This window comes from Podarcis vaucheri (genome assembly GCF_965113315.1).
Source record: "Podarcis vaucheri genome assembly, chromosome: 9".
Lineage (NCBI taxonomy): Eukaryota > Metazoa > Chordata > Lepidosauria > Squamata > Lacertidae > Podarcis > Podarcis vaucheri.
In genome coordinates, this window is record NC_138767.1 from 72,698,991 (window position 1) to 72,725,350 (window position 26,360).

At 46.2% G+C, this 26,360-nt stretch overlaps 1 protein-coding gene across 6 annotated transcripts in view; it reads right to left on the reverse strand.

Moving 5' to 3' along the window:
- Window positions 1-26,360, reverse strand: part of LOC309540506 (cytosolic beta-glucosidase-like) — a 111,786-nt gene that overhangs the window by 44,496 nt on the left and 40,930 nt on the right. For all 6 annotated transcript variants that reach the window (XR_014223328.1, XR_014223329.1, XR_014223330.1 and 3 more), the window contains exon 2: window positions 16,947-17,276. Coding sequence is in view for 3 of the 6 variants with exons in the window: in XM_082237430.1 (XP_082093556.1) it covers window positions 16,947-17,076 (130 nt within the window). In the remaining 3 variants the exon portion in view is untranslated. The remainder of the gene's footprint in view (window positions 1-16,946; window positions 17,277-26,360) is intronic.

Sequence of the window (26,360 nt, forward strand, 5' to 3'; positions counted from 1 at the left end):
AGAAAGAGAAAGTGAAACCCCGGCTCCTTCTGGCCCAACTTTGATAGTCAGCATGACTTTTGCAGAAGAGATAAGAGAACTAGTTTAAACCAGATGTACTCAATTTCAACACAGACATCAAGAACCTTCTGCTTGTCGCTTTCACACAGAGAAGCTTCCAGAACCCTCTTGGATTAAGCAGAATAGGAAAGATCTCTACATTGACCTGGCAATATATCATGAATCATGATGTTTGTGTGCTATGCAAAAATCACGATGCAGGAAAAACCGTGAAGCCAGTCAACGCCTCTACACAGCTCCATCCTTATTACAGATACAGTGGTGCCCCGCAAGACGAATGCCTCGCAAGACGAAAAACCCGCTAGACGAAAGGGTTTTCCATTTTTCGATGCGCTTCGCAAGACGAATTTCCCTATGGGCTTGCTTCGCAAGACGAAAACGTCTTGCGAGTCTTGCAATTTTTTTTCACTCCCCCCCTTTTTCTAAGCCGCTAATAGCCTTTTAGCCGCTAAGCTGCTAAGCCTTTAATAGCCGCTTAGCCGCTTAGCCGCTAAACGCGCTAAGCCGCTAAGCCGCTAATAGGTTTGCTTCACAAGACGAGAAAACCGCTAGACGAAGAGACTCGCGGAATGGATTGTTTTCGTCTTGCGAGGCACCACTGTATATCAGTATATCGCGATGTTTAGCTGGTGATATATCGCAATGTTGAAAACCAGCTATACCGCCCAGCCTTAGCGAGGCCATGCAATAGAACGACCTCAAGCTATGGAGTAGGTTGTACTACAATTTACAGAAGAGCAAAGGGGAAAGAATTTGACACTGGGCTGAAATGTATGACAGCAACGCCACATTTCTTATAGAGTTCTGCCCTAAGATAAGGAAGCAGTCATCATTAAATACGCTAAAAACCCCAAAAAAAAATCCTGAAAAAAGTTGTTTTCAGTTGGAAGAAAACGTATACAAATAAAGTATCAGAGATCTAAGAGACCTTATGGGAATAGACATCGGGTATCATTTCAAATAGGGACACGGGTGGTGCTGTGGGTTAAACCACAGAGCCTAGGACTTGCCGATCAGAAGGTCAGCAGTTCGAATCCCCACGACGGGTGAGCTCCCATTGTTCAGTCCCTGCTCCTGCCAACCTAGCAGTCAAAGCATGTCAAAGTGCAAGTAGATAAATAGGTACCACTGGTGGGAAGGTAAACAGTGTTTCTGTGCACTGCTCTGGTTCGCCAGAAGCAGCTTAGTCATGCTGGCCACATGACCCGGAAGCTATATGCCGGCTCCCTCGGCCAATAAAGTGAGATGAGTGCCGCAACCCCAGAGTCGGCCACGACTGGACCTAATGGTCAGGGGTCCCTTTACCTTTACCTATCATTCCAAATCCTAGATATGATCTTTGTATAGCTGCACTCCTCCATTAGGAACAATAATACAATTTCCTTAAACTGAAATATTTGCCAGATGCCCCATATCCCTGTTCTGATTCATGAAAACTTGTGGATTAATTTGGGGGTGGGGGGGTCTATGTGAGCCCGATATCAGATTAGTAAGTGCAGGGGGGTGAAATGTAAGAGATCAGTCTGTATCAAAGAGAGCCTTTAGGACAAGACAGATCTATCCAGCAAACAGGCACTTATGGCTGTCTGGGATGTCCTTTGAAAGTCCTGACAGTCAGTTAGAAAGAAAGGAAATGCCATTATAAGCCATGGCCCTAGGCGTGCAGAAGATGAATTAATGTAACAGCGCCTCTGCGAAATGTCTGCCTTTCGCTTAGACAAGCGTCTGCAGGAGAGGAAAAAAAGCTGCAAAGGTTTTCACCAAATTAAATTTTACACTAGGTTTTTGCAACCTTTGCATAATTTTTTGTGTCCTGATAGTTTAAAAGACGTTTCATAGTGATTTCAAAGTCTTTGATAGAGGTCACTATTTAAAATGTCATCACAGGCTGCAATCATGCATACCTAAAAAATAACATTACTATTTTTTTTTATTTTAAAAAACCCCTCTGATTCTCCAAGCGAACAGCTAGTGTAGCATAAGAAACTGAGCTGTGAACCAGGAAGTCCTTAGATGAAATTTCATCTCAGCCATGAACTCGCAAGGTGGACCTTAGGGAAGCCACTGTTTTCTCAGTCTCAGCTCTTCCCGAAACATGGGAATAAAAATAAGAATAATACTGCCTGACCTTTTATGGCTTCTGTGCAAATTACTTGACGTAATGTAGGTGAACTGAAAATGCCAAAGGCCTTATTTATTTCTGTAACACTCTCCTCTTGCCTGACACTTTGCAGAGTCTCTGCTCTGAGGCGCTTACAATCTCTGATGCACCGCAGAAGCGACAACGGAGGTAGGAAGGAGAAATGGAGGCAAGGAGAAACGGGAGGACCTGTGCTCATTTCAGTTACGGACTTGCTAAGTCCCGAGACAGTATGCAGGAAGGTGTGACTGCATCAGCTCCAACCATCACCATCAGCTTCCCATACCCTCCAACATTTCTCCGATGAAAATAGGGATGTCCTAAGGAACACTTTCTTTATCCTGAGCAAACCATTTTGCATGATTGGCTTTTTGGACTGATGAAGTGCGTGGCGAAACCTGTAATATATCTGGAAAACAGGTCTCCTTTTGCCCACTTGCGTTATTCTCACCAGTGTAGTGTAGTGGATAAGAGCGGTAGACTTGTAATCTGGGGAACCGGGTTCGTGTCTCCGCTCCTCCACATGCAGCTGCTGGGTGACCTTGGGCCAGTCACACTTATCTGAAGTCTCTCAGCCCCACTCACCTCACAGAGTGTTTGTTGTGGGGGAGGAAGGGAAAGGAGATTGTTAGCCACTTTGAGATATCAAATCCAAACTCTACTTCTTCTCTTCTTCACCACCAGGGTGGTGGCTTTGATGTGCCTTCCCGTGATTGATCCATGCATATGGCTTTGTGTTTCCAACTCAAGACCAATTGAAGAACATCTCATCCAGTTCAATCTTTGAAAAACAGCTTTGAAAAACGTTTTCATACTCTCCAGTGTGCCACCCTTGCCGTTGTTGCTGTTCTGTGATTGGACTTATGCTACTTGTTGAATGGGACGCGGGTGGCGCTGTGGGTTAAACCACAGAGCCTAAGACTTGCTCATCAGAAGGTCGGCGGTTCAAATCCCTGCGATGGGGTGAGCTCCCGTTGCTCGATCCCTGTTCCTGCCAATCTAGCAGTTTGAAAGCACATCAAAGTGCAAGTAGATAAATAGCTACCGCTCCAGCGGAAAGGTAAACGGCATTTCCATGCGCTGCTCTGGTTCGCCAGAAGCGGCTTAGTCATGCTGGCCACATGACCCGGAAGCTGTACACCGGCTCCCTCGGCCAATAAAGAGAGATGAGTGCCGCAACCCCAGAGTCGGTCATGACTGGACCTAATGGTCAGGGGTCCCTTTACCTTTTAAAGTACTAGATAGCCCCTCTTAATAGCTTTCCACCTGCACATCTATTGTTCTTGGTTTGCGTTAGCTTACTTGAGAATTTGGGATTTGTGGGTTTTGTTGTTTGCCCTGAGTGCCTTGCCCTGCTGCCAAACATGCCCATCTGCTTAACTTGCCTGCTACCTTGATGCGTTGCCACTGTTCCTCAGTTTGACCCCCTTCTTCTCTGTGGCAGCAGTGGAGCTGTGCCCAGAAGTGATGTCATCCCCACCCCCAGAAGCTGCTCCTTTTGCAACCATCACAAGAAGTATCATTTTTGAAATACCAGTTTAACTATCAATACCTGCCGAGCAATTACAGAAGCAGTATAGAAATTCTACCTCAGAAATCCCTCGTCCCTCTCACAAACTACAGCTCCCAGCGTCCCCAGGGAGAGGAAATTAAACTGATTAAGTCTGTTGCATAGATATGCCCTGAGAGAACTGCCTTCAGTGAGGTTTAAATTACCTCCGAGCCTCTTTCTCACTAGTTGTGTGGATATTTGATTGTTATAAATGCAGAAGAGAAAGCAGAAGGGAGGCATTTGTAATGCTAATGAACATTGCCAGCTTTACATTTGCAGTACAAAGTAAAATTGCACCGGGGGTGGAAATATGTCAGTTTTGGTTCTCTCTGTTTCTCATTTTTCCATCCATAAGTTCTGTTCTCCACATTCTGCATTAATCAGAAGGTCTTTAAAAAACAAACAAACAAACGTCATGAAAGCACATCAGCAAATTTCTCCTTTTTATATGTAGTTTTGACTACCGTTTCACCCTGACATAATGCATTTCTACATTCTACTTTCACTAATATCTCCATTTTTATGCACATTTGACTGTACTTGAACGGGCAGCCTTTGGCAAGGCACAGAATCCAAATACAAGTGTGTGGTCATCCTATGCAGAACTGCGTGCACAAAATGCTCACAGTAAACCCCCCAGATGCAGAAAGTATGAAATCGGATGGATAGCCAGACATCCCAACCTCTCTTTTCCTTCCTCTATTGTGCCTCATGGGTGTACTCTTATTGTATGGCTAATGGTGGCGCTGTGGGTTAAACCACTGAGCCTAGGACTTGCCGATCAGAAGGTCAGTGGTTCGAATCCCCATGACGGGGTGAGCTCTCGTTGCTTGGTCCCTGCTCCTGCCAACCTAGCAGTTCGAAAGCACGTCAAAGTGCAAGTAAATAAACAGGTACCGCTTCAGCGGGAAGGTAAACGGCGTTTCTGTGCGCTGCTCTGGTTCGCCAGAAGCGGCTTAGTCATGCTGGCCACATGACCTGGAAGCTGTACGCCGGCTCCCTCGGCCAGTAAAGCGAGATGAGCGCCGCAACCCCAGAGTCGGTCACGACTGGACCTAATGGTCAGGGGTCCCTTTACCTTTGCCTATAATATGTGGATGGTATTGTCAGGCTTTAGGGAATTGGCTTCCTTCCCCCCTTGTCAGCAGATAAGCAGAACAAAGGAAAAGGAGTCTTCTTAATGATCACAGCGAGAGAACAAAGAATCCATTTCCTAGCTATGGTGGTGCTCCCAATTAAGGGTTTCACCCACATCCTCCCTATTTTTTTAAAAAATACATTTTTATTAGTTTTTCACAATTTTTATAGACACAGACATAACACAATAACAACAAACAAACACATAAACAGACATGTATAATTTCAAATCCTTATTTCTTAAACCTTACTTCACCGACTTCCCCATACCTCCCCTTTCTGCATCCCAATTTCCAAATTCATTTCAGCAAATCCTACCCCTTAATTTTATCCAATTTTCCCTTATTCTTTCCCTTTACTTAATCTTTTGCAGCTGTAATCCCCTTTTCTCAAAAACTTCAACATTTTAACACTCATTAATTTTACAATGTTTCTTAAGATAAATTTTAAATTTCTTCCAATCTTCATCCGCCATCTCTTTCCCCTGATCACGGATTCTGCCGGTCATTTCAGCCAGTCCCATGTAGTCAATCACCTTCGTCTGCCATTCTTCCAGAGTGGGTAGATCTTGTGTCTTCCAATACTTTGCAATGAGTATTCTTGCTGCTGTTGTAGCGTACATGAAAAAATTCCTGTCTTTCTTTAACACTGATTGGCCAACAATGCCCAAGAGGAAGGCCTCTGGTTTCTTAGGGAAAGTACATTTAAGTACCTTTTTCATTTCATTATATATCATTTCCCATAAAGCCTTAATCTTCAGGCACGTCCACCAAAGGTGGTAGAAAGTACCTTCAGTTTCTTTACATTTCCAACACTTATTATCAGGCAAATGGTAGATTTTTGCTAGCTTGACTGGGGTCATGTACCACCTATAGATCATTTTCATAATATTTTCCTTTAAGGCATTACATGCTGTAAATTTTATACCGGTGTTCCACAACTGTTCCCAGTCAGCAAACATAATGTTATGACCTATGTCCTGTGCCCACTTAATCATAGCTGATTTTACTGTTTCATCTTGTGTGTTCCATTTCAACAGCAAGTTATACATTCTTGACAAGTTCTTAGTATTGGGTTCTAGCAATTCTGTTTCTAATTTTGATTTTTCCACCTGGAAGCTAATTTTCCTGTCCTGTTTGTAAACTTCCATTATTTGATAATAATGGAGCCAGTCTCGTACTTTATCTTTCAATTTCTCCAAGCTCTGTAGTTTCAGTTTGTCTCCCTCCTGTTCCAAAATTTCCCAATATTTTGGCCATTTGGCCTCCATTCACCCACATCCTCCCTAGTCACCCACGTCACTGTGTCATAACCACCGTGCTTTCTGTGCTGCCGCCTTATCTGCTCTTCTTGACCTTGGACTGAGCAGATGAACGCTTTCCAGAGAAATTGAGTCTGTTAACTCTTTCTCTCCCAGTGCTTCTCCTCCTAGCTGTTCCCCATCCAGTATTTCCCAGCTTCTGCCTTCTGAACTAGGTCCCTCTGCAAACCAATGTTCCAATTCTATACTGTCCTCCTGCTCCTGGTAAGATTCAGGATCCGGATCGGGGGAAAGGGAGGCAGGTATATATTTACTTTTTAAAAGAACATAATTATAGACAGTGGGGGGCAGGGAAATAGAACACAACCTCCCGGGGGCAGAGAATAGCTAACAAGACAGGTCTCTGCCTCAAGGGGCTTACAAGTTTGATTTTGACTGCCGGTGAGATGACAAAAGTGACAACATTTTATTACTAAATAATAGTAAGCAGCAGTCTTGAAACAACTTCGCAGGTAATGTCAATAACTCCACCGAAAATGCTTCAGGGTAAGCAAGTTGCAGCCTTCAGTTTGGCTGTTCAAGTTGGCATGTTGTTGTTTTTTAACTTGAGCGCAGGCGTATTTAAACTCTACTAGAGCGCTTTGATCGCAGAAATGAAAATGTGTGAAAAATCCTCATCCTTATAACAAGGAACATTTTTCAGACTTTCCTGTCCCCAAAATTAAAGGGACGTTATGGCTTGGAAGCCTATAAATTAAATATCAGCTAGTCTGCAAGATTAATATCTATGTAATAGTTATACACCAGCCCTCAATAAAAAGAGTTTTAATAATCAATTAGTATAATAGAAATTAAAGATGGAAAAGACCTATTAGGAGGTCATCCAGTCCATCCCTTGCCGGTGCCAAATTGCTCCCTGAAGTATATTCAGTACTTTAATACACATCTGTCTTATTAAATCTAAGTTTAATGCAAGGTTAAGCATATTGCAGACACTTAAAGCATTCCTAGAATATGTAATATCCCTTCCGCAACTAGGCTCCTCATAGACTTTCGGTCACGTCTCACGTTCTTTACAGAATTTTATCATAGCTCGAGTGCACCAATATATCTACGCAGGGTTATTCGGCAAATTGAACTTTAATATGGGACAACCTTCAAAGTAGGTCAATTATTAGATCAAAGTGCTTTGAGTGTCTCTCAAGGTTCACGTTTTCCCGTGGTTCGGTGACTCAAGGCAATCGTATTTTCGTCAGTTCCTCAGAGCGCTGAAAGTTTTCTAACACATCAACTTTGACATCAATTAAAGATTCAATTTCTTTCCATAGAAAGATTTAACTCTTCAAACTTTCTCTGTTCTGTGGAACTAAATCTCCTCCCCCCACCCTCCACCACCCATTATAATAGGCAAGCATGAATTACTTTAAAAACACTAGGCCCAGATTCCAAATGTGCGATGAATCACACACATACCTGTCAAGCTCTGTATTGTAATGTTGGAACGGCTATGGCTCACTGGGGGAGCGCACAAAAAGTTCCATATTCAACCCTTGGTATTACTTTGCATAGCTGGGGGAAGTGCATAGACCAGGGGTCAGCAAACTTTTTAAGCAGTGGGTCCACTGTCCCTCAGACCTTGTGGAGGGTCAGACTATGCCCCACAAATAACCCAGAGATGCATTTTAAATAAAAGGACACATTCTACTCATGTAAAAACATGCTGATTGCTGGACTGTCCATGGGCCGGATTGAGAAGGCAATTGGGCCGGATCTGGCCCCCGGGCCTTACTTTGCCTACCCCTGGTATAGACAGTATGTACTTTGCTAGCTGGACCAATGGTCTATGCTGTTCCTATTTTTAAAATACTATGCCCAGATTCACAACATGCCACAAATCTCTTGCATTCTGCTCTCAATGCATATAATGTCATGCGTGAAATGTCACGAGCGCCATGAAGAAGATGTCTTTGTAAGGCTGGTCAGTGGGTGTGGGTGATATCTAGTTTTCAACATCGTGATATATCACCAGCTAAACATTGTGATACAGTCATATCTTGGATCTCGAATGCCTTGGTTCCTGAACAAATTGGCTCCTGAATGATCGAAACCTGGAAGTGAATGTGCCGGTTTCCGAACGATTTTTGGAAGCCGAACAGAGCTTCCATGGCTTCCGATTGGCTGCAGGAGCTTCCTGCAGCCAATCAAAAGCCGTGCTTGGTTTTTGAACGTTTTGGAAGTCGAACGGACTTCCAGAATGGATTCCGTTTGACTTCCAAGGTACAACTGTATACTGATATATGTGTGAAATAAGGGTGAAGCTGGTATATATCGCGACATGCTGAGTGCTGGTTTCCGAACGATTTTTGGAAGCCAAACATCCCACTGATCTTCCATTGCTTCCGATTGGCTGCAGGAGCTTTCTGCAGCCAATCAAAAACCATGCTTTGATTTTTGAACGTTTTGGAAGTCGAACGGACTTCCAGAATAGATTCTGTTTGACTTCCAAGTTACAACTGTATACTGATATATCACAAAGTCTGAAATAAGGGTGAAGCTGGTTTTCAGCTTTGTAATAGATCACCAGCTATGCATCTGGACATACTGATATATCACAATGTCTGAAATAAGGATGGAGCTATGTGGAGGTACTGGCTGGCTTTCCCCACATTTCCCCATGGTTTTCCCCACATTGTGATTTTTGCACAGTAGTTTGGAAGGTGATGGTCTAGATACTGGGGAGGAGTCGAGTTGGTTGTCAGAGGAAAGGGCTGCCTCAGTGACAGTGGACACCCCAACTGCTGCAATATAGTGTCCTGACTTGCCTCTGGCACCACCACCTCCTAGTGAAGCCCTCCGTGCCTCTGGTGAGGCGCTGTCAGGGACTGGACTGAGGAGGAATGGTGGAGACTGCCTCCTGAATGTTGCATAGAAGAGGAAGACAGTATAGATTTACAACAGTGGTTTGCGAAAGGTCACGGCTCAGAGATGGAAGAGGGGCACAGCTGGGAGATTCTGGGAGAAGCAGCTGGTTGAGACGTTATCACTAGAAAGAATTCCAGACGCCTTTCTCCCAGAACCTGGAGAGCAGTGAAAGTAGGAGAGCAGAAAGCGAAGAGGCAATTGCCCTTATGCAGCCACCGTAAGGGGTGGTGGTGCTGTTGGTGATTGAAAAGGGAAGTGGCAACACTATTACTCCAAGATGCAGCATTTCTAAGCCTCTCTCTGTGAATACTGAATAAAAGACTTGGTAAGAGCTTCTTGTCTATCTATTACTGGCAACCTGTCGTGGGGGAGGATCAGATTCCCTGAAGACTGACAGGCGCTGAGGCTTCATCAGCTCATGTTGCCTTGTGCGCAGTGCTGCTCAATGAAGAAAGCCAGTCATTGGAAAGGAAATTATATTCCAACAAAGGGGGAATGGTTAAGTAAACTGTGAGTACCTGGAGTTAGCAAAATTCACAGATTTAATAAGGCAGAAGTCAAAAAAATTGCCGTATTTTTCGCACCATAGGACGCACCGGACAATAGGACGCACCTTGTTTTAGAGGGGGGAGAACAAGAAAAAAAAACTCTCCCTCTCTGCCCAGCGCCCCTTCAGCGAAGCAGCAGGAGGCGCTGCGCAGAGAGGGGGAGAATTTCCCCCCTCTTGTTTTCCCCCTCTAAAACAAGGTGCCGTTTAAGGTGCGTTCAGACGCCTTCAGGCGGCTACCTTGGAAGCCTGGAAAGCGAGAGGGGTCGGTGTGCACCAACCCCTCTCACTCTCCAGGCTTCAGGTTCCTTTTGACCTGCTCTTTGGGGCTGGCGGGGGGAAGCCCACCACCAGCCCCAAAGAGCAGGTCGGGGAGCAGCGCAAAGGCACGCGGCTACAGAGGCTCCTGCCATAGCCGCATGTCACCTCTCTAGCCGGGAGAGGGTCGCGGGGGGGGGCTTCTTTAGCCCCAGCACGCTCTCCCGGCTGGAGAGGTGGCGCGCGGCTATAGAGGCTCCTGCCATAGCTGCGCGTCACCTCTCCAGCCGGCAGAGGGTCGCGGGGCTATGCTGTCTTCGCTCCATAGGACGCACACACATTCCCCCTTCATTTTTGAAGGGGAAAAAGTGCGTCCTATGGTGCGAAAAATACGGTAATTCAGAAACAATGGAAATGTTTGAATTATTATTTATACAAGCAGGGCTCAAATACAAAAGTTTGGTTGTGTCTAGACTAACCTTGTGAAGAATACAGAGAACATAAAGATTTTATTGATTATGAAAGAATCTAAGGAAGGGAAATGATTGAACAACAGATGTAAATGCGAGCAAAACAACTAAGGGACGTATGGTGAATGCGGTGGAAGTCTTTTATAATATTCTAACTAAGATTTATATATTGCAGTATTTGAAGCAAGAATTTGGTAATATTCCAGGTTATGAAAAGTATTTCTCTTTCATTTTTCCTTTCTTTTTTATTTTTATTAGTTTTCATTTTGGAAAATATGTATATAGGTGTGTTTACAGTGTTATGTATTGCTCTTTGTTTTTCTTTAATTTCTATTTTTGGAAAAATTTAATAAAAAATATTTTTAAAAAAGAAGAAAGCTCAAGGCGCTTGACCCGAGACAGCTCATTCAGACGTGCAAGTTGCCACTTGATGGCACCGGAGTCAACAAGTGATGGACATACTGGTGTGATCTAGGCTTATAACTCCACCGCCTCTTCCAGGCAAAGCCACAGCCAACTTCCCTCACTGCAGGGGATGTGCTGGAAATATCTGATGAGGCTCAGACCCTGCAACCGTCCTCCCAGTGTAATGTTATTTAAAGGACGATCTCAAATGTTCTTCCACATGCAGCGTGAAGCCCTCAAATAGACATTGCTTTGACACATCTTGGCATTTCTTCAGACCCATCAATATTTCCAGCAAAAAGGAGACAGCCAAATTGCTTTCAGATATGTTTTAGCATTTAACTTAATGGTGCCTAGGCACTACTAAACATAGGTTCAGTGCGTGGAGTAGTGGTTAGCGTGTTGGACTGGGAGATGGAAGACCAAGGTTCAACTCTCCACTAACCCATGAAGCTCACGGACCATGTGCAAAAATCACTGTTTTTCAGCCTATATAATGGGGAGAGGTGTATGGGGTGCTAGTGGAAGAGGAGTATTTATGGTAGTGGACATGTTCTGCTCCTTCTGGGGTAGTTTGTCCACCTTTGGTCCCCACCCTGCACTCAGCTCTCACCAGGGGCTCCTAGAAGCTGTCAGCATGTGACAGCAGCCACACCCTGGGAAACGGCGTTGACTGGCCAGCTAAACCAGGTGAGGTTAGCCAATAGGTTTCAAAATTTAAGGACTTCCCCTGCATGCAAAAACAGGCTCTGGTGGATTGAGCAGAGAGACCAATAGTGGATCCAACAGTCAAGAAGCAGGTTCCTACACATGATGTAGAGGGAAGTGAGAGGCACATGGGGCTTTAAAGCCCTAAACAGACTCAGCCCTGTATACCTTAAGGAGCGCCTCTGCCCCCCTCGTTCTGCCCGGACACTGAGGTCCAGCACCAAGGGCCTTCTGGCGGTTCCCTCACTGCGAGAAGTGAAGTTACAGGGAACCAGGCAGAGGGCCTTCTCGGTAGTGGCGCCCTCCCTGTGGAACGTCCTCCCATCAGATGTCAAGGAAATAAACAACTATCTGACTTTTAGAAGACATTTGAAGGCAGCCCTGTTTAGGGAAGTTTTTAATGTTTGATATTTTATCGCTTTTATTATTGTCGGTATTCTGTTGAGAGCCTTCCAGGGGGACCCAGCCAGATGGGTGGGGTATAAATAATCAATGATTATTATTGTCCAACTGGGAAGGTAGCCCGTCTAGGAGAAAAAAACTCTTATCTTAAATCTCTGTTACCTTGTGGGATAACTTCAGGAGAAGAAAAGGCTAAGGAGTAAACCCTACACAAATACCGTATTTTTTGCTCTATAAGACTCACTTTTTCCCTCCTAAAAAGTAAGAGGGAATGTGTGTGCGTCCTATGGAGCGAATGCAGGCTGCGCAGCTATCCCAGAAGCCAGAACAGCAAGAGGGATCGCTGCTTTTGCTGCGCAGTGATCCCTCTTGTAGTTCTGGCTTCTGAGATTCAGAATATTTTTTTTATTGTTTTCCTCCTCCAAAAACTAGGTGCATCTTATGGTCTTGTGCGTCTTATAGAGTGAAAAATACGGTACATAGTAGAGTCCCTAAGATGGTTGGATAGTGTCTTGTCAGCCTCCTGGCAACTCCTGCAGACAAGCTGGTGCCAAACGTATTGCTCTGCTTTCCTTTGGACCACATAAGCAAGGCCAAGAGGGAGTGTACTGTCATCTGGACAGCCCAGGACCCCCATACACACCACTGCCCAGGCTAGCCATTTTGGTGCTACTAATGCAGGGATTTGACTTCACCCCAGAGGTGCACTCCACTGTCTCTTGAAGCAGACAGGTGCCAACAATAATGGGGAGGGAAAGAATAATGTATGCCATGTTGAGCTCCTTCGAGAATAAGGCGTGATAAAAAATGCAGCAGTGAAATAAATGTTGTTGTTGTTTAGTCGTTTAGTCGTGTCTGACTCTTTGTGACCCCATGGACCAGAGCACGCCAGACACTCCTGTCTTCCACTGCCTCCCACAGTTTGGTCAAACTCATGCTGGAGTCTTCTCTTCTCATGAGGTGGCCAAAGTATTGGAGCCTCAGCTTCAGGATCTGTCCTTCCAGTGAGCACTCAGGGCTGATTTCCTTAAGAATGGATAGGTTTGATCTTCTTGCAGTCCACGGGACTCTCAAGAGTCTCCTCCAGCACCATAATTCAAAAGCATCAATTCTTGGGCAATCAGCCTTCTTTATGGTCCAGCTCTCACTTCCATACATCACTGCTGGGAAAACCATAGCTTTAACTATACGGACCTTTGTTGGCAAGGTGGTGTCTCTGCTTTTTAAGATGCTGTCTATGTTTGTCATTGCTTTTCTCCCAAGAAACAGGCGTCTTTTAATTTCGTGACTGCTGTCACCATCTGCAGTGATCATGGAGCCCAAGAAAGCGAAATCTCTCACTGCCTCCATTTCTTCCCCTTCTATTTGCCAGGAGGTGATGGGACCAGTGGCCATGATCATAGTTTGCTGTGGTAATGATCATCAATTATTATTAGCTAGCTAGAACTGACCTCAATTTTTGTATTACTGTTCTTATTTATCTCTTAAATTTGTCAGTCGCTTTATCTCGCCTAGGGCAACTGAAAGCCACTTACAAATAGACATGAATCCCCACATTTCTGTATTCTAATGTCAGGAATTGTCTATCATACAGGGGAATAGATGAGCACCTACATATTTACCACTAACATAGAAGTTCCAGTTTACCCAAGCCATGCAATGAGTCCAGTTGTTTGCAAGTTAACTGGCTTTCCTCATGCACAAACCAGACTGTAAGAAAGCATCCCAACTACTGCTATTTATTCATGTGTGAGTTGGTGTTCTGCTTCTTCCTTCGCAGGAGAAAATCTAGTGTAAAACAACCCCAAAAAATCTAGTACGTATCTGGTTAAAAAGAGTTTTATCACAGAAAGCTGAAATTTATCAGAGGGATGGCCTTTGGTAAGAAGAAACACCTTTGAGTGCTCTGTTGAAAATTCACCTTGTTATTCCTGGGTCACAAGGCACTTTGAGCCGCCCTTTGAGCTCACCTGGCACAATCAGAATGATACTTCAACCCTTTTAAAAGTTAACAAACTCTGCAAAAATGTCATCCAATGTGGGACTTTCAGAGCTACAGGGCAAAAACGTGACTAGACACAGGCCTTCTTTCATTGCAGTCCTGAACCCCTCAGTTATGGGATGTGTTTACTCATAATCTGAAGAAACAAACAAGATTTTGTCTCTTCCAAACCCAGAATATATTCTTATCTTCAGGGAAGGATCTTCCGGCAAACAATTCCCATTTGCTCTGTAAGGGTTTACACAATAACCTCACCTGAGGCATGAACTAAAATAAAGGAGCATTCATCCCTTCTGGAGGGTCTTATTTGGGAATAAGTATATTGTATAAGGGATGCAGGTGGCGCTGTGGGTTAAACCACAGAGCCTAGGACTTGCCGATCAGAAGGTCGGCGGTTTGAATCCCCGCGACGGGGTGAGCTCTCATTGCTCGGTCTCTGCTCCTGCCAACCTAGCAGTTCGAAGGCACGTCAAAGTGCAAGTAGATAAATAGGTACTGCTCCAGCGGGAAGGTAAATGGCGTTTCTGTGTGCTGCTCTGGTTCGCCAGAAGCGGCTTAGTCATGCTGGCCACATGACCCAGAAGCTGTATGCCGGCTCCCTCGGCCAATAAAGCGAGATGAGCGCCGCAACCCCAGAGTCGGCCACGACTGGACCTAATGGTCCCTTTACCTTATATTGTTATCAACGGTGATGATATTATATTATTTTATTTATTCGATTTCTGAGTCATTTGCTTCAAAGAAGTTTCTAAGTGACTTACAAAAGGTTAAAAGCCGAAAATGTACAACATGTAAAACATATCAGTAAAAGCGTTCTAATAATGCTTGAACGAACCCAGCAGAAGAACAATCAAAAACAGCATCAAACAGCTCATCATACTCTGTCAGATGCCTGGGAGAAGAGTTAAGTTTTAACCTGGTGCCAAAAGAGTACAGTCGTACCTTGGAAGTTGAACGGAATCCGCTCCGGAAGTCCGTTCGACTTCCAAAACTTTCGGAAACCAAAGCACAGCTTCTGATTGGCTGCAGGAAGCTACTGCAGCCAATTGGAAGCCCCGTCAAACGTTCAGGCTCCAAAGAACATTCAAACATTCACAAACCTGAACACTCACTTCTGGGTTTGCGGCATTCGGGAGCCAAAATGTCCAAGTACCAAGGTGTTTGGGATCCAAGGTACGACTGTACAGGGAATTTTAAGTTCGTGAACAGAAAGCTACTGCTCCTGGGTCTCTTTGGCCGAAGTCATGTGCTTTAAATATGCATTGGATGCATGTTTTATGTATGATGTGGATCTACCCACAGCATAACTGACCCAGGAGATCCTGTCAGCATCCCTGCATGATGGATCTAGAAGCCAACTTTAACCTCAGGTGCTGTTGTTTTAAAATTCCCTTCCAGCTACATATTCTCCTACACAATGTGTCAGAGGTTTGTTCCGTGGCTCAGGTCTTGGCTTCTGCCCTGTAGAGTACTCTCCCCATGGAGATCAGGCAGATCATCACTTTCTGTCATCTATTAAAGACTTCGTAAAGTTTCTGAAGGCTTGTCTTCTGCACAGACGGTATTTGTTGGTAGCCTTTTATTATAACTTTATCTTATAAGCTTTATACTATCTTGTTTTACCTTTGCACACTGCTATTGTTAAATATTGAGCAATCTACAAATGTTCCAGATAAAAAATGAATTAAATAAATGCAGCACATGGGGCAAGAAAGCACTCATGAACATACCCTTTTGTTCATTTCACTTCTCCCTCAGAGGAAATCCTGTGAGCGCATGCTTTTTTGTGGCAATTTATACTATTAAGTGGGACGCGGGTGGCGCTGTGGGTTAAACCACAGAGCCTAGGCCTTGCCGATCAGAAGGTCTGCGGTTCGAATCCCCGCAATGGGGTGAGCTCCTGTTGCTCGGTCCCTGCTCCTGCCAACCTAGCAGTTCGAAAGCACGTCAAAATGCAAGTAGATAAATAGGTACTGCTCCAGCGGGAAGGTAAACGGTGTTTCTGTGTGCTGCTCTGGTTCGCCAGAAGCGGCTTAGTCATGCTGGCCACATGACCCGGAAGCTGTACGCCGGCTCCCTCGGCCATTAAAGCGAGATGAGCACCGCAACCTCAGAGTCGGCCATGACTGGACCTAATGGTCAGGGGTCCCTTTACTTTTATGTTATTAAGTAGTGGGCTGACAAAGCAGACGACACAGAGATTTCTCCAAGTGGTTCTTTATAGTAAGCTGGAACTGAACTGAACAGCTCAGCTGGTCTGTTTTTATAGGCAGCCGGCTGACAACATTGTAACAACAACAACCCAGGGTTTCCCGTCTAAATTAACTGACATGGACCTGAGTGAAAACTATATACACAATACCCCTGGTGGCCAGGGTGAGCACTTCAATACATAACATATACTTTTATCTGGAATCTTCTACCCTATTATTATTATTATTATTATTATTATTATTATAGAAAGACAGAGTACCAATGTCTGAATAAATGAAAGCATCTTTATAAAGTCAGCCCTAAAAGTATAATCTGCAATTATGATCTAGAGGAATCTATTCCCATTATTTCTCTCCCATCAAGTGTTTCTTTGAAGGAGGTTATTGAGTTCTGCTACTGCCAGAAGAGAAAAATGAAATGGAGGAAATCTCTTCCCAAACATCATGAGACTTCATGGCTATGATAATGAAACTCCCAACTCAAAGGATCTTCTTCTCCTTATTTACGAAGGATAAATCATTATGACAGTCAATCCATTTTCAGAAACCCGATTTCATCCATTTGCCACAAAATACTGCAAATACCGTATTTTACGCTCTATAAGATGCACCAGACCATAAGACGCACCTAGTTTTTGGAGGAGGAAAACAAGGGGAAAAAATATTCCGAATCTCAGAAGCCAGAACAAGAGGGATCGCTGCGCAGCGAAAGCAGCAATCCCTCTTGCTGTTCTGGCTTCTGGGATAGCTGCGCAGCCTGCATTCGCTCCATAAGACGCACACACATTTCCCCTTACTTTCTAGGAGGGAAAAAGTGAGTCTTATAGAGCAAAAAATACGGTAAGTTTATTTAAAGAAAAATCAGATACCTTCAACCTGGTATGCTGCTGTGGATGCACCCCAAGCAAACGGTTTTGGGAAAGAAACGCCTTCCGGATTCCAGCTGGAGTCTGAAGAAGAGTCAAGGGTGCTGGATGCACCAGAGAGAGCTGAGGCCATGTTCCTAGGATGGTCTGTCTCTCTGTCAATCGGCGAATGCTTGCTGTTTCCTGCCTGCTTTTGCCCCAAGCAGATTTCTGTCAGTCAGAGAGGACAGAAGAAGTGACGTGTCCGCTCCAGGTCTCTAGAATAAATCTTGCTTCGTTTATAATAGCCTGGATATCCGGGGTTCAGAGGGCAGCATTTTACCTCCAGTGCTACTGTTAAGAGAGAGAGAGAGCAGTGATTGAACAAGGACTTTGTCTCACAGCGTGTTCCTGAAGAATTTTCTCTTGCAGAAAAAGGGGAGAGCAGCATGCTTTAAGAGAACAACTTTCTGCCTCTGCCAAAAATAAATACAAGAGGATGTTAAGTATTCCAAACACTCCAAACTTTAACAAAAGAAGCACCACACCAGCACCTCTAAGGTACCACAGAACTTCTAGTTATCTCCCGCTTGGACTACTGCAATGCGCTCTACGTGGGGCTACCTTTGAAGGTGACCCGGAAACTGCAATTAATCCAGAATGCGGCAGCTAGACTGGTGACTGGGAGTGGCTGCCGGGACCACATAATACCCGTCCTGAGGGATCTGCATTGGCTCCCAGTACGTTTCCGAGCACAATTCAAAGTGTTGGTGCTGACCTCTAAAGCCCTAAACGGCCTCGGTCCTGTATACCTGAAGGAGCGTCTCCACCCCCATCGTTCAGCCCGGACACTGAGATCCAGCGCCGAGGGCCTTCTGGCGGTTCCCTCATTGCGAGAAGTGAGGTAACAGGGAACCAGACAGAGGGCCTTCTCAGTAGTGGCGCCCACCCTCCTTTCAGATGTGAAGGAAATAAGCAGCTATCCTATCTTTAAAAGACATCTGAAGGCAGCCCTGTTTAGGGAAGTTTTTAATATTTAATACTGTATTGTTTTTAACACTCGATTGGGAGCCGCCCAGAGTGGCTGGGGAAACTCAGACAGATGGGTGGGGTATAAAGAATAAATTATTATTATATATATCTTATTATTCATCACAGTTTGGTTATACTATGGTTTGGAGCCTCACATATGAACCAAGTCCCTGCCTTAACTATGGTTTATTTGGCCACCCGCAGAGGTGAGGAACTTGTCCTGTCAGCCCTCCCGATTTGTCCCATGAGGTGGGAAAGTCACAGGCACCCCGCACCTAACATGCCTGTTCCTTCCTTGACCTCCTGTTAGAAGCACGTTGGGCCAATCCAAGTCCATATGGTTAAAAAAGCAGCTTAGTGCAGGCAGCCAGAGAAAAATGAAGATTATACACCTGGCGGCATCAGTGCCAGCAGCAGGAGGAGGAGCTAATGAGGCCGATTTGCTTGTGTTCCTTCCTTCTCACAGCCCCTGCCGTCGCAAAGCCACCCAGAAAGATATTGGCAAGTACAACAACAGTTCTCTCGGCACATACACTGGTGAGCCATTATAGTCAACCTAACCTCGACTGTCCACAGGTCTAGGAGTATTGTACGGGAATGGAGATCAGTTTTCTTGCCTCCATTCTAGCACATTAAGATTTTGACCGTGTTACGCTTCCTGCTGCTTCTTTCCTCAGTTCTCAAGTACTAAAGCAGTCGGAAGGAAACGCGAAAGCATTGTTGGTCCCCATTCCGCCCTCCAACCCAAGAATGCAGAGACGTTTGTCGCAAAAGACAAAACTCAAAGGTCTCCAGTAGCTCAGATATATTTTAAAAAACAACACACTAGATGGCACTATTGCAACTTTATTGTTCAGACATGGAAAGAAACTCTTTCCCCTCTTGACAGTAGTAAAAACACACCCCTATTGATTTATGCTAAGGTCGTTATTCATGTTTATTGGGCCGCGGGCAACATGTCGCTTTGAGGGGTGGGAAAAGAAAAAGGTCAGTCTCTGTTAAGTGAATTCCAGACTTGTGTCGTGTTGCTTTCCTTTACATGGAAACCTTTGACTCAGGAAACATTCGCCCAGCAGCTTCGATCTACTGCTGCAAATCAGTAGTATGTATTATGTATATAACTGGGAACGGCACCGGATTTGGCCAAGCCCCACAGTGCAAGACTGTGTGTCTTATTTTAGCAACACTGTTTCTCAAAGGGTTAAAAAGTAAGCAACTTGCAAAACTTCACAAACCCTTGTAGACATTGCACGGTAACTGGATCTGCATCATATAAATCTTGGTCATCCCTGCAGGCCCTGTGGAATGAATTTCTATCCCTCCTTTCTTCCAAACTCAGGTTGTCATAAATACTTTCTCCACAGTTTACCCTCACAACGTCCCAGTGAAGTAAGTTAGAGAACAAGTAGGTCAAGGTCACCCTGTAAACTAAGCACAGATTTGAACATAGGTCTCCCTGGCAGGAATCCAGGTCACAAGACGTTCTAACATATTGGCCTATCTAAGAAGACATCTTGAAAACTTAATTTAAGTTTGCAAATCAGCTATCTTTCAAGTCCAGTGGTAGAAGTATATTTTTCCTGTTTCCCTTAGCATTTAGCAATGGTAGGTTGTTGGACAATACAACTGCACACGACATTGTCAGCGCTCACTGATAATTTACATGGACATAAAAAGTGAGTCAAAGCTTATTTGTTGCTGTGACCATCCAGGTCATTTCAACCAAAAAGGAAATAAAAGTATTCTATGCATACTGTGCAGAATATTCAGAGATACACCACTATAATACAGTGATAACCAATTTGTACACACAAAGCTTGAAATTTAGTGAATCTCAAACTACACAAACCACTGGGACTAGTTTGTTACATTTTCTTACACACATTCTAAATGGAAAGCATTAAGCAATTGCTGTGATACAGCCAGGTTTTAGGAGAACACTGACTAGCATACTTTACAGAAATCTGCTTAAATTGGACATAAACACTACTGTTGATTGAAATGAAGGGTGATGATACACAACAACTTTGGGGTGGGTGGGGAAAGCCATTAATGCATTACAGAGAAATTGTATTGCTTCTGATTCTATTTAGCTTGCTTCATTAATGTTCTGGAAGAGGGAGGAAATGGCAGATTAATTAAATTTGCAGATATTAAGAGTGGGAGGAGCGGAGACATTAGAAACATGGGCAGAATTTAACAATGCTATTCACCTTGGAAAGTGACAAACTACTGCATCTGGCAGGAATCTGGGGGCAGAGGAGGAGGCAGAAGACACAAAAGACTTCGTGGCAAGAGAGAAACTTGACAGGAGTCGGCCATTCCAGTCTATGGGAAATGGTGCCACCGGATGACTCAAGATGGTGCTCTTTGTGAAGATGAACTGGGTCTGTGGTCCACAATGACTCTGGCACCCAGGTCCAAGTGCTGGCAAGCTTAATAATAAATAATAATAATAATACCTTTATTGTCATTGTATAATAATAATAATAATTTATTATTTATACCCTACCCATCTGGCTGGGCTTCCCCAGCCACTCTGGACGGCTTCCAAAAAAAAAACACATTAAAATACTATAATACTTCAAACATTAAAAGCTTCCCTAAACAGGGCTGCCTTTAGATGTCTTCTGAAAGTCTAGTTGTTGTTGTTCTCTTTGACATCTGGTGGGAGGGCATTCCACAGGGAGGGCGCCACTACCAAGAAGGCCCTCTGCCTGGTTCCCTGTAACTTGGCTTCTCACAGTGAGGGAATCACTAGAAGGCGCTCAATGCTGGACCTCAGTGTCCGGGTAGAACGATGGGGGTGGAGACGCTCCTTCAGATATACTGGACCGAGGCCGTTTAGGGCTTTCAAGGTCAGCACCAACACTTTGAATTGTGCTCGAAAAGGTACTGGTACAACCTGTGTACAATGAAATTAAATGAGCCTTCTTCCCCCCAAAAAAAACACCCAGTCTCTTATCGAACAACACACAACCTTGCAAGTCAATTTTGTTATGTTATTTTCCGTTCAACAGCCTAACAGCCCACGGATAGAAGCTATTTTTTAGCCTGTTGGTACGGCTGATTATACTTCTATATCTCCTGCCCGAGGGTAGAAAGTTAAAGAGGTGATGGCCAGGGTGTGAATCATCCCTGAGAATTTTTCTTGCTCTCCTAAGGCAACAATCCCTTGCGATGTCATCTAGCAGACTCAAGAGACAGCCCATGATATCATGTGCTGTATTCACCACCCTCGGTAGAGACTTTCTGTCTGTGGCTGTCAGGCCAGCATACCACACAGTGATACAATATGAAAGACCGGTAAAAGGAGTTCATCAGTTGTTGTTTAACATTATTCTTTTGCAAGACCCTGAGGAAATGGAGTCTCTGTTGGGCCTTTCTGACCACCTGAGTTATGTTGATTTTCCAAGTGAGGTCCTCACTAAGGTAAACTCCCAGGAATTTAAAGGAGGAGACTCTCTCCACACAGCCCCACCTTCCCACAATTTGAGAGGCAGCAAGGAAGAGAGTGGCACAGGGCCAGCTTCAAGGGTTGGCTTCTGTCAAGGGACCACAGTGGCAGAAGGAATAGGAAATCAGTGGCTGAACTTCACTCCTGGTTGATCCCCACAATACCCAACAGCAAAGGGCAATGAAAGCCAGGCAGAGGCCAAGCCAAGTAGGGGCAGGTTATACATCAAGAGAAGGAGTCATTGGTCAGTGTCCACATTTGAAATTCAATTCCCATCAGGCATATTTTGCATCTGGCTATTGACCATTTGTGACCAAGAAGAAGAAGAAGAGTTTGGATTTGATATCCCACTTTATCACTACCCTAAGGAGTCTCAGGGACGCGGGTGGCGCTGTGGGTTAAACCACTGAGCCTAGGGCTTGCTGATCAGAAGGTCAGCGGTTCGAATCCTCGCAACGGGGTGAGCTCCCATTGCTTGGTCCCTGCTCCTTTCCCTTCCTCCCCCACAACAAACACTCTGTGAGGTGAGTGGGGCTCAGAGACTTCGAGAAGTGGCCCAAGGTCACCCAGCATGTGGAGGAGCGGAGACACGAACCCTGTTCCCCAGATTACGAGTCTATCGCTCTTAACCACTACACCACACTGGCTCTCCAAGTTGAAATCCAAGTTGTCAGTGCAGCTGTGATTGCACTGTGTCTCCCCAAAGAATTGATGCTCTAACTCAACAAGAAATAAAGGTAAAGGACCACCGAGAATTAAGTCCATTCATGAATGACTCTGAGGTTGCAGCGCTCATCTCGCTTTTCTGGCCGAGGGGACGTTTGTCCGCAGACAGTTTTTCCGGAACATGTGACCAGCATGACTAAGCTGCTTCTGACAAAACCAGAGCAGCACACAGAACCACCGTTTACCTTCCCGCCGGAGTGGTACCTATTTATCTACTTGCACTTTGATATGCTTTCGAACTCCTAGGTTGGCAGGAGCAGGGACCGAGCAACAGGAGCTCACCCCGTCGCGGGGATTCGAACCACTGACCTTCCGATTGGCAATCCCTAGGCTCAGTGGTTTAGACCACAGCACCACCAGTGTCCCTCAAAAAGAGTTACACTGCCCATAAATAAATATCATCATGATATCCCTATTACAGTTTCTGTGAGTGGCAGAGAATGCTTGGGTTGTCAGCCCTGCAAAGCAGGCCAGTGTTTTTATACTTAAAGTGCTGGGGGCAAATGTCAGGAGGGTAGTATATGACAGCCCTGCAAATCTCCTGGCATACTGAGATTTTTGAGAAATGCAGAGGAATGGGACTGTGAAGGTAAGAGCAATAGGAGCATAGGCTGCGAGGAGGAAATTAGGTGAAAAATTGGGGGAATTAGGGAATTAGGTGAAAAATTCCAGTGGGTGGGGGATTTTTATCACAAAAACATTCTGTGGGATCCTTGGTGTCGCTGCTGCCATCCACCCAGACTGGCTTACAGTTCCATAGGGGGAAGAACAACAACAACCTACTTGGCCAAGCCATTGTCATAAGCTTTCTCAAGCTTCTTCCATCCTTCCTCCCTTGCCTGCCATGTTCCTCTGTGACGTTAGAGCAGCTTAGCCACTCATTCCTACAGCTTTCATGCTTGCACTACAAATTGCCTCTTACTTTTATATACGTGTGTCAGGGGTTCAGGAGCAGAAGGGCAGGACAGGGAGGAGACAGAGAGCGAGGGAGAGGAATCCGAAGGGAGGATGAGTGATGACGACGAACCGAGGTCTCCAAGTCTGACCAGTGAGTCAGAGGATTCTCAGAAGGGAGCACCAATGGTCAGAGCAAGAGGGGGAACTAGGGGGGCACCCCAAGAAGAAGGGACCAGAGGGGATTCAGAGAGTAGCAGCTGGAAGTCGGGACCAACAGTCCCAGCTGAGAGCAGCGGGAAGAGAGAGGGACAAGCATCGGATGCCGGAGGCTTTCAGCAGGAGGGAGGGCATGAGTCAGGAGTAGTCACGCCCTCATCCGGGAGCGAGGAAACGGTCAGGAGGAAGGTAGAAGGTTGGGCGCGCGCGCCAAGTTCAAATGCAGAGGAAACTGGCGCAGTAAGCAGCCCAGAGAGGGAGCCAGGTCCTAAAGCCCGGCGCAGGGAGGCAGAAGGGTCCGGGGGTTCCGCTTCGGATGAATCCCGGAAGGAAGAGGCCATGGGGGGCAGAGGGACCCAGAGGCGCAGAGAGAGGCGCAAGAGGTGGAGCAAGGCTAGGGTATTAAGCTGGTGTGCAAGAGGCGGAGACTCAGACGGGACTTCGCCGACCTAGAGCAGAAGGCGTAGAGCTGCACACTGCAGTTCGGAAATGAAACCTGTAACTCAATAAAGACTCTTATAAAGTGAACGTTGGCTCGCGTGGTCCTATGTGAGCTGGGACCTGGTGGCAGCTCTGACAGTAAGTCCCGTCTCTAAAACTCCGGACACCTGAAACCTCGCAAAGAGCAAGGAGGGGAAGATTGGTGTCTGTGAGCAAGCTCACAACAGTTGGCAGGGATGACGGAGGAGCAGCGGATTTCAGCGCTGCAGCAGGCAGTGACCCACTTGAACGCAGAGATATTGGCATCCAAAAAACGGGAAGAGGATGCAGCGGCCGCTTACAGAGATCTCCAAGCCAGGTTTGAAGCGTTTGTTAAGCAAGGGCAAACGGGACCCCGGCCGGAGGGAGTGGGGCTGGCAAGGAGAACAGGCGGTCTTGTGCCTCACTTCGATGGGGATTTGCAACAGTACCCCAATTTTCGAGCAGACGTACTGTGCGCACTGCAACTGCTGGCAAAGGACTTTAGAGATGAGGAAGAGAAGGTGGGGTTTATCCTATCCCATTTGCATGGGGATGCTAAAGCTTGGCTGCGCAATTTGTGGAGAGATAAGGATCCGGCGCTTCAAAGTGCAGATGCCTTTATCAAAGCGATGGATGCGTGTTTTTTATCTAGCATAGACGTGGACATTGCTAGACGAGAGATACATGGACTGAAACAGGGGAGAGCCAGTGTACGGCAGTATCACGCTCGCTTTTTTGCACTGGTCAGTGCTCTAGACTGGGACAGAGATGCACCTCCAGTTCGGGATCTGTTCTGGGAGGGTCTGAGCAGCGCAATTAAAGACGAAATTGCGAGAGGGGAGAGACCCAAGAGCACGCAGGAGGTGGTCCAGAGGGCGCTGTCTGCCGGAGTGCGGCTGGAAGAGCGTCCGTGGTCCAGGGAGGAAGGGCGTAGCGGACGCGAAGCAGCGAGAAATTTCTCCTTCATTCCCAGGGAAGCAGCGCGTGCGCAATCCACGCCTCCGCCAGGAGGGGGAGCGGAACCCATGGAGGTGGGAGGTGCCAGGGCTCAGTCAGCAACCAGAGCCATAGCACCGGGAGCAGTCAAAACTAAGCATCCTAGAGGGAACAGGAAGTGCTACATCTGCGAAAGTCCTCAACACATGGCGAAAGAGTGTCCCCAGAGGAACCAGAAACACACTGCAGCCTCCGCAACGGTGAAGGCAGCTACACAGCACAGCGAACCTCAGCAGGGAAACGACGACGTCTGGCTGGAGACAGAGGTACTGGGGCCCAGCCAGACGTATCAGTGAAGCAGTCCCCAGAGATCTTGCAACCCACAGACCCACTCCCGCCCAAACCAGTAGTGCAGCTCACTGCATCGCTCCAGCTACCCAATGGAATCACGATAGACGTGCCAATTACTGTGGATTCTGGAAGTAATGCGGACTTTATGGCGCAGGAGTTTGTGGAGCGGCACGCTATACAGCTACTGCCTGCCACTCTGCCCCTTCAAGTCGTTACGGTGGATGGCAGAGAGTTACTAGGGGGGCAAGTGGTGCAGCAAACACCGCCAATGGTGCTGCGACTGGGTAACCACAGGGAAGTCATCAGTTTTAATGTCACCCAGCTGTCGGACACTCCCATTGTTTTGGGCATGAGTTGGCTGGACAGGCACAGCCCGACGCTGGCTTGGTACCAGCGACAGCTGATCTTCGGTTCTTCTTATTGCGCAGAACACTGCATCATGCCCACACGGGAGGGAGAAGAGGAAGAATCGCAGCTGCAGTTGGGAACGCTGCACACGGTTCTCCACAAATACGCAGACTTTTTGGAGGTCTTCTGCGAGAAGGAGGCGGACAAGCTACCCCCTCACCGACCATATGACTGCAAGATTGACCTCCTACCGGGGGCGACGCTGCCAAAGGGGAAACTGTATTCCATGTCTGAGGACGAACTGCAGGAGCTTAAGCAGTTCATTGATCACAATTTGGAGCGTGGCTTCATCCGAGAATCCAAGGCAGTGGGGGGCAGTCCTGTTTTCTTCGTGAAGAAGAAAGACACGCCCCAAAAAAGACTTGTAGTTGATTTTCGCATCTTAAACAAGATGACCAAGCCCTCTGATTTCCCCATGCCCAGGATCGACGACCTCCTAGCGACGGTGCGAAAGGGGCGCGTGTTCACCAAGTTGGACCTGCGAGGGGCGTACAACCTCATCCGCATGCGGGAAGGCGATGAGTGGAAGACAGCCATGTTCACGCCTCTGGGCACCTACGAATACAGAGTTATGCCGTTTGGATTACAAAATGGTTCTCACTGTTTTCAAGCCTTCATGCATCACGTGTTGGCGGGGCTCCTCTACAAGAAGTGCGTCTGCTTCCTGGATGACATTCTGATCTTTTCGGAATCGCAGCACGCACACGACCAAGACGTGCGGGAGGTGCTGAGTAGGCTGCAGCAGCATAGACTATACGCCAAGCTGGAGAAGTGCCAGTTCGACACGACGGAGGTGGATTTCCTGGGATACAAGTTGTCAGACAAGGGGCTAGCCATGGACAGCGCCAAGGTTCGCGCGGTGTTGGATTGGAAGAGCCCGCGCAACCGGAAGGAGGTCCAGCGGTTTGTCGGCTTTGCCAACTTCTATCGCAAATTTATCAAGGGGTTCGCGA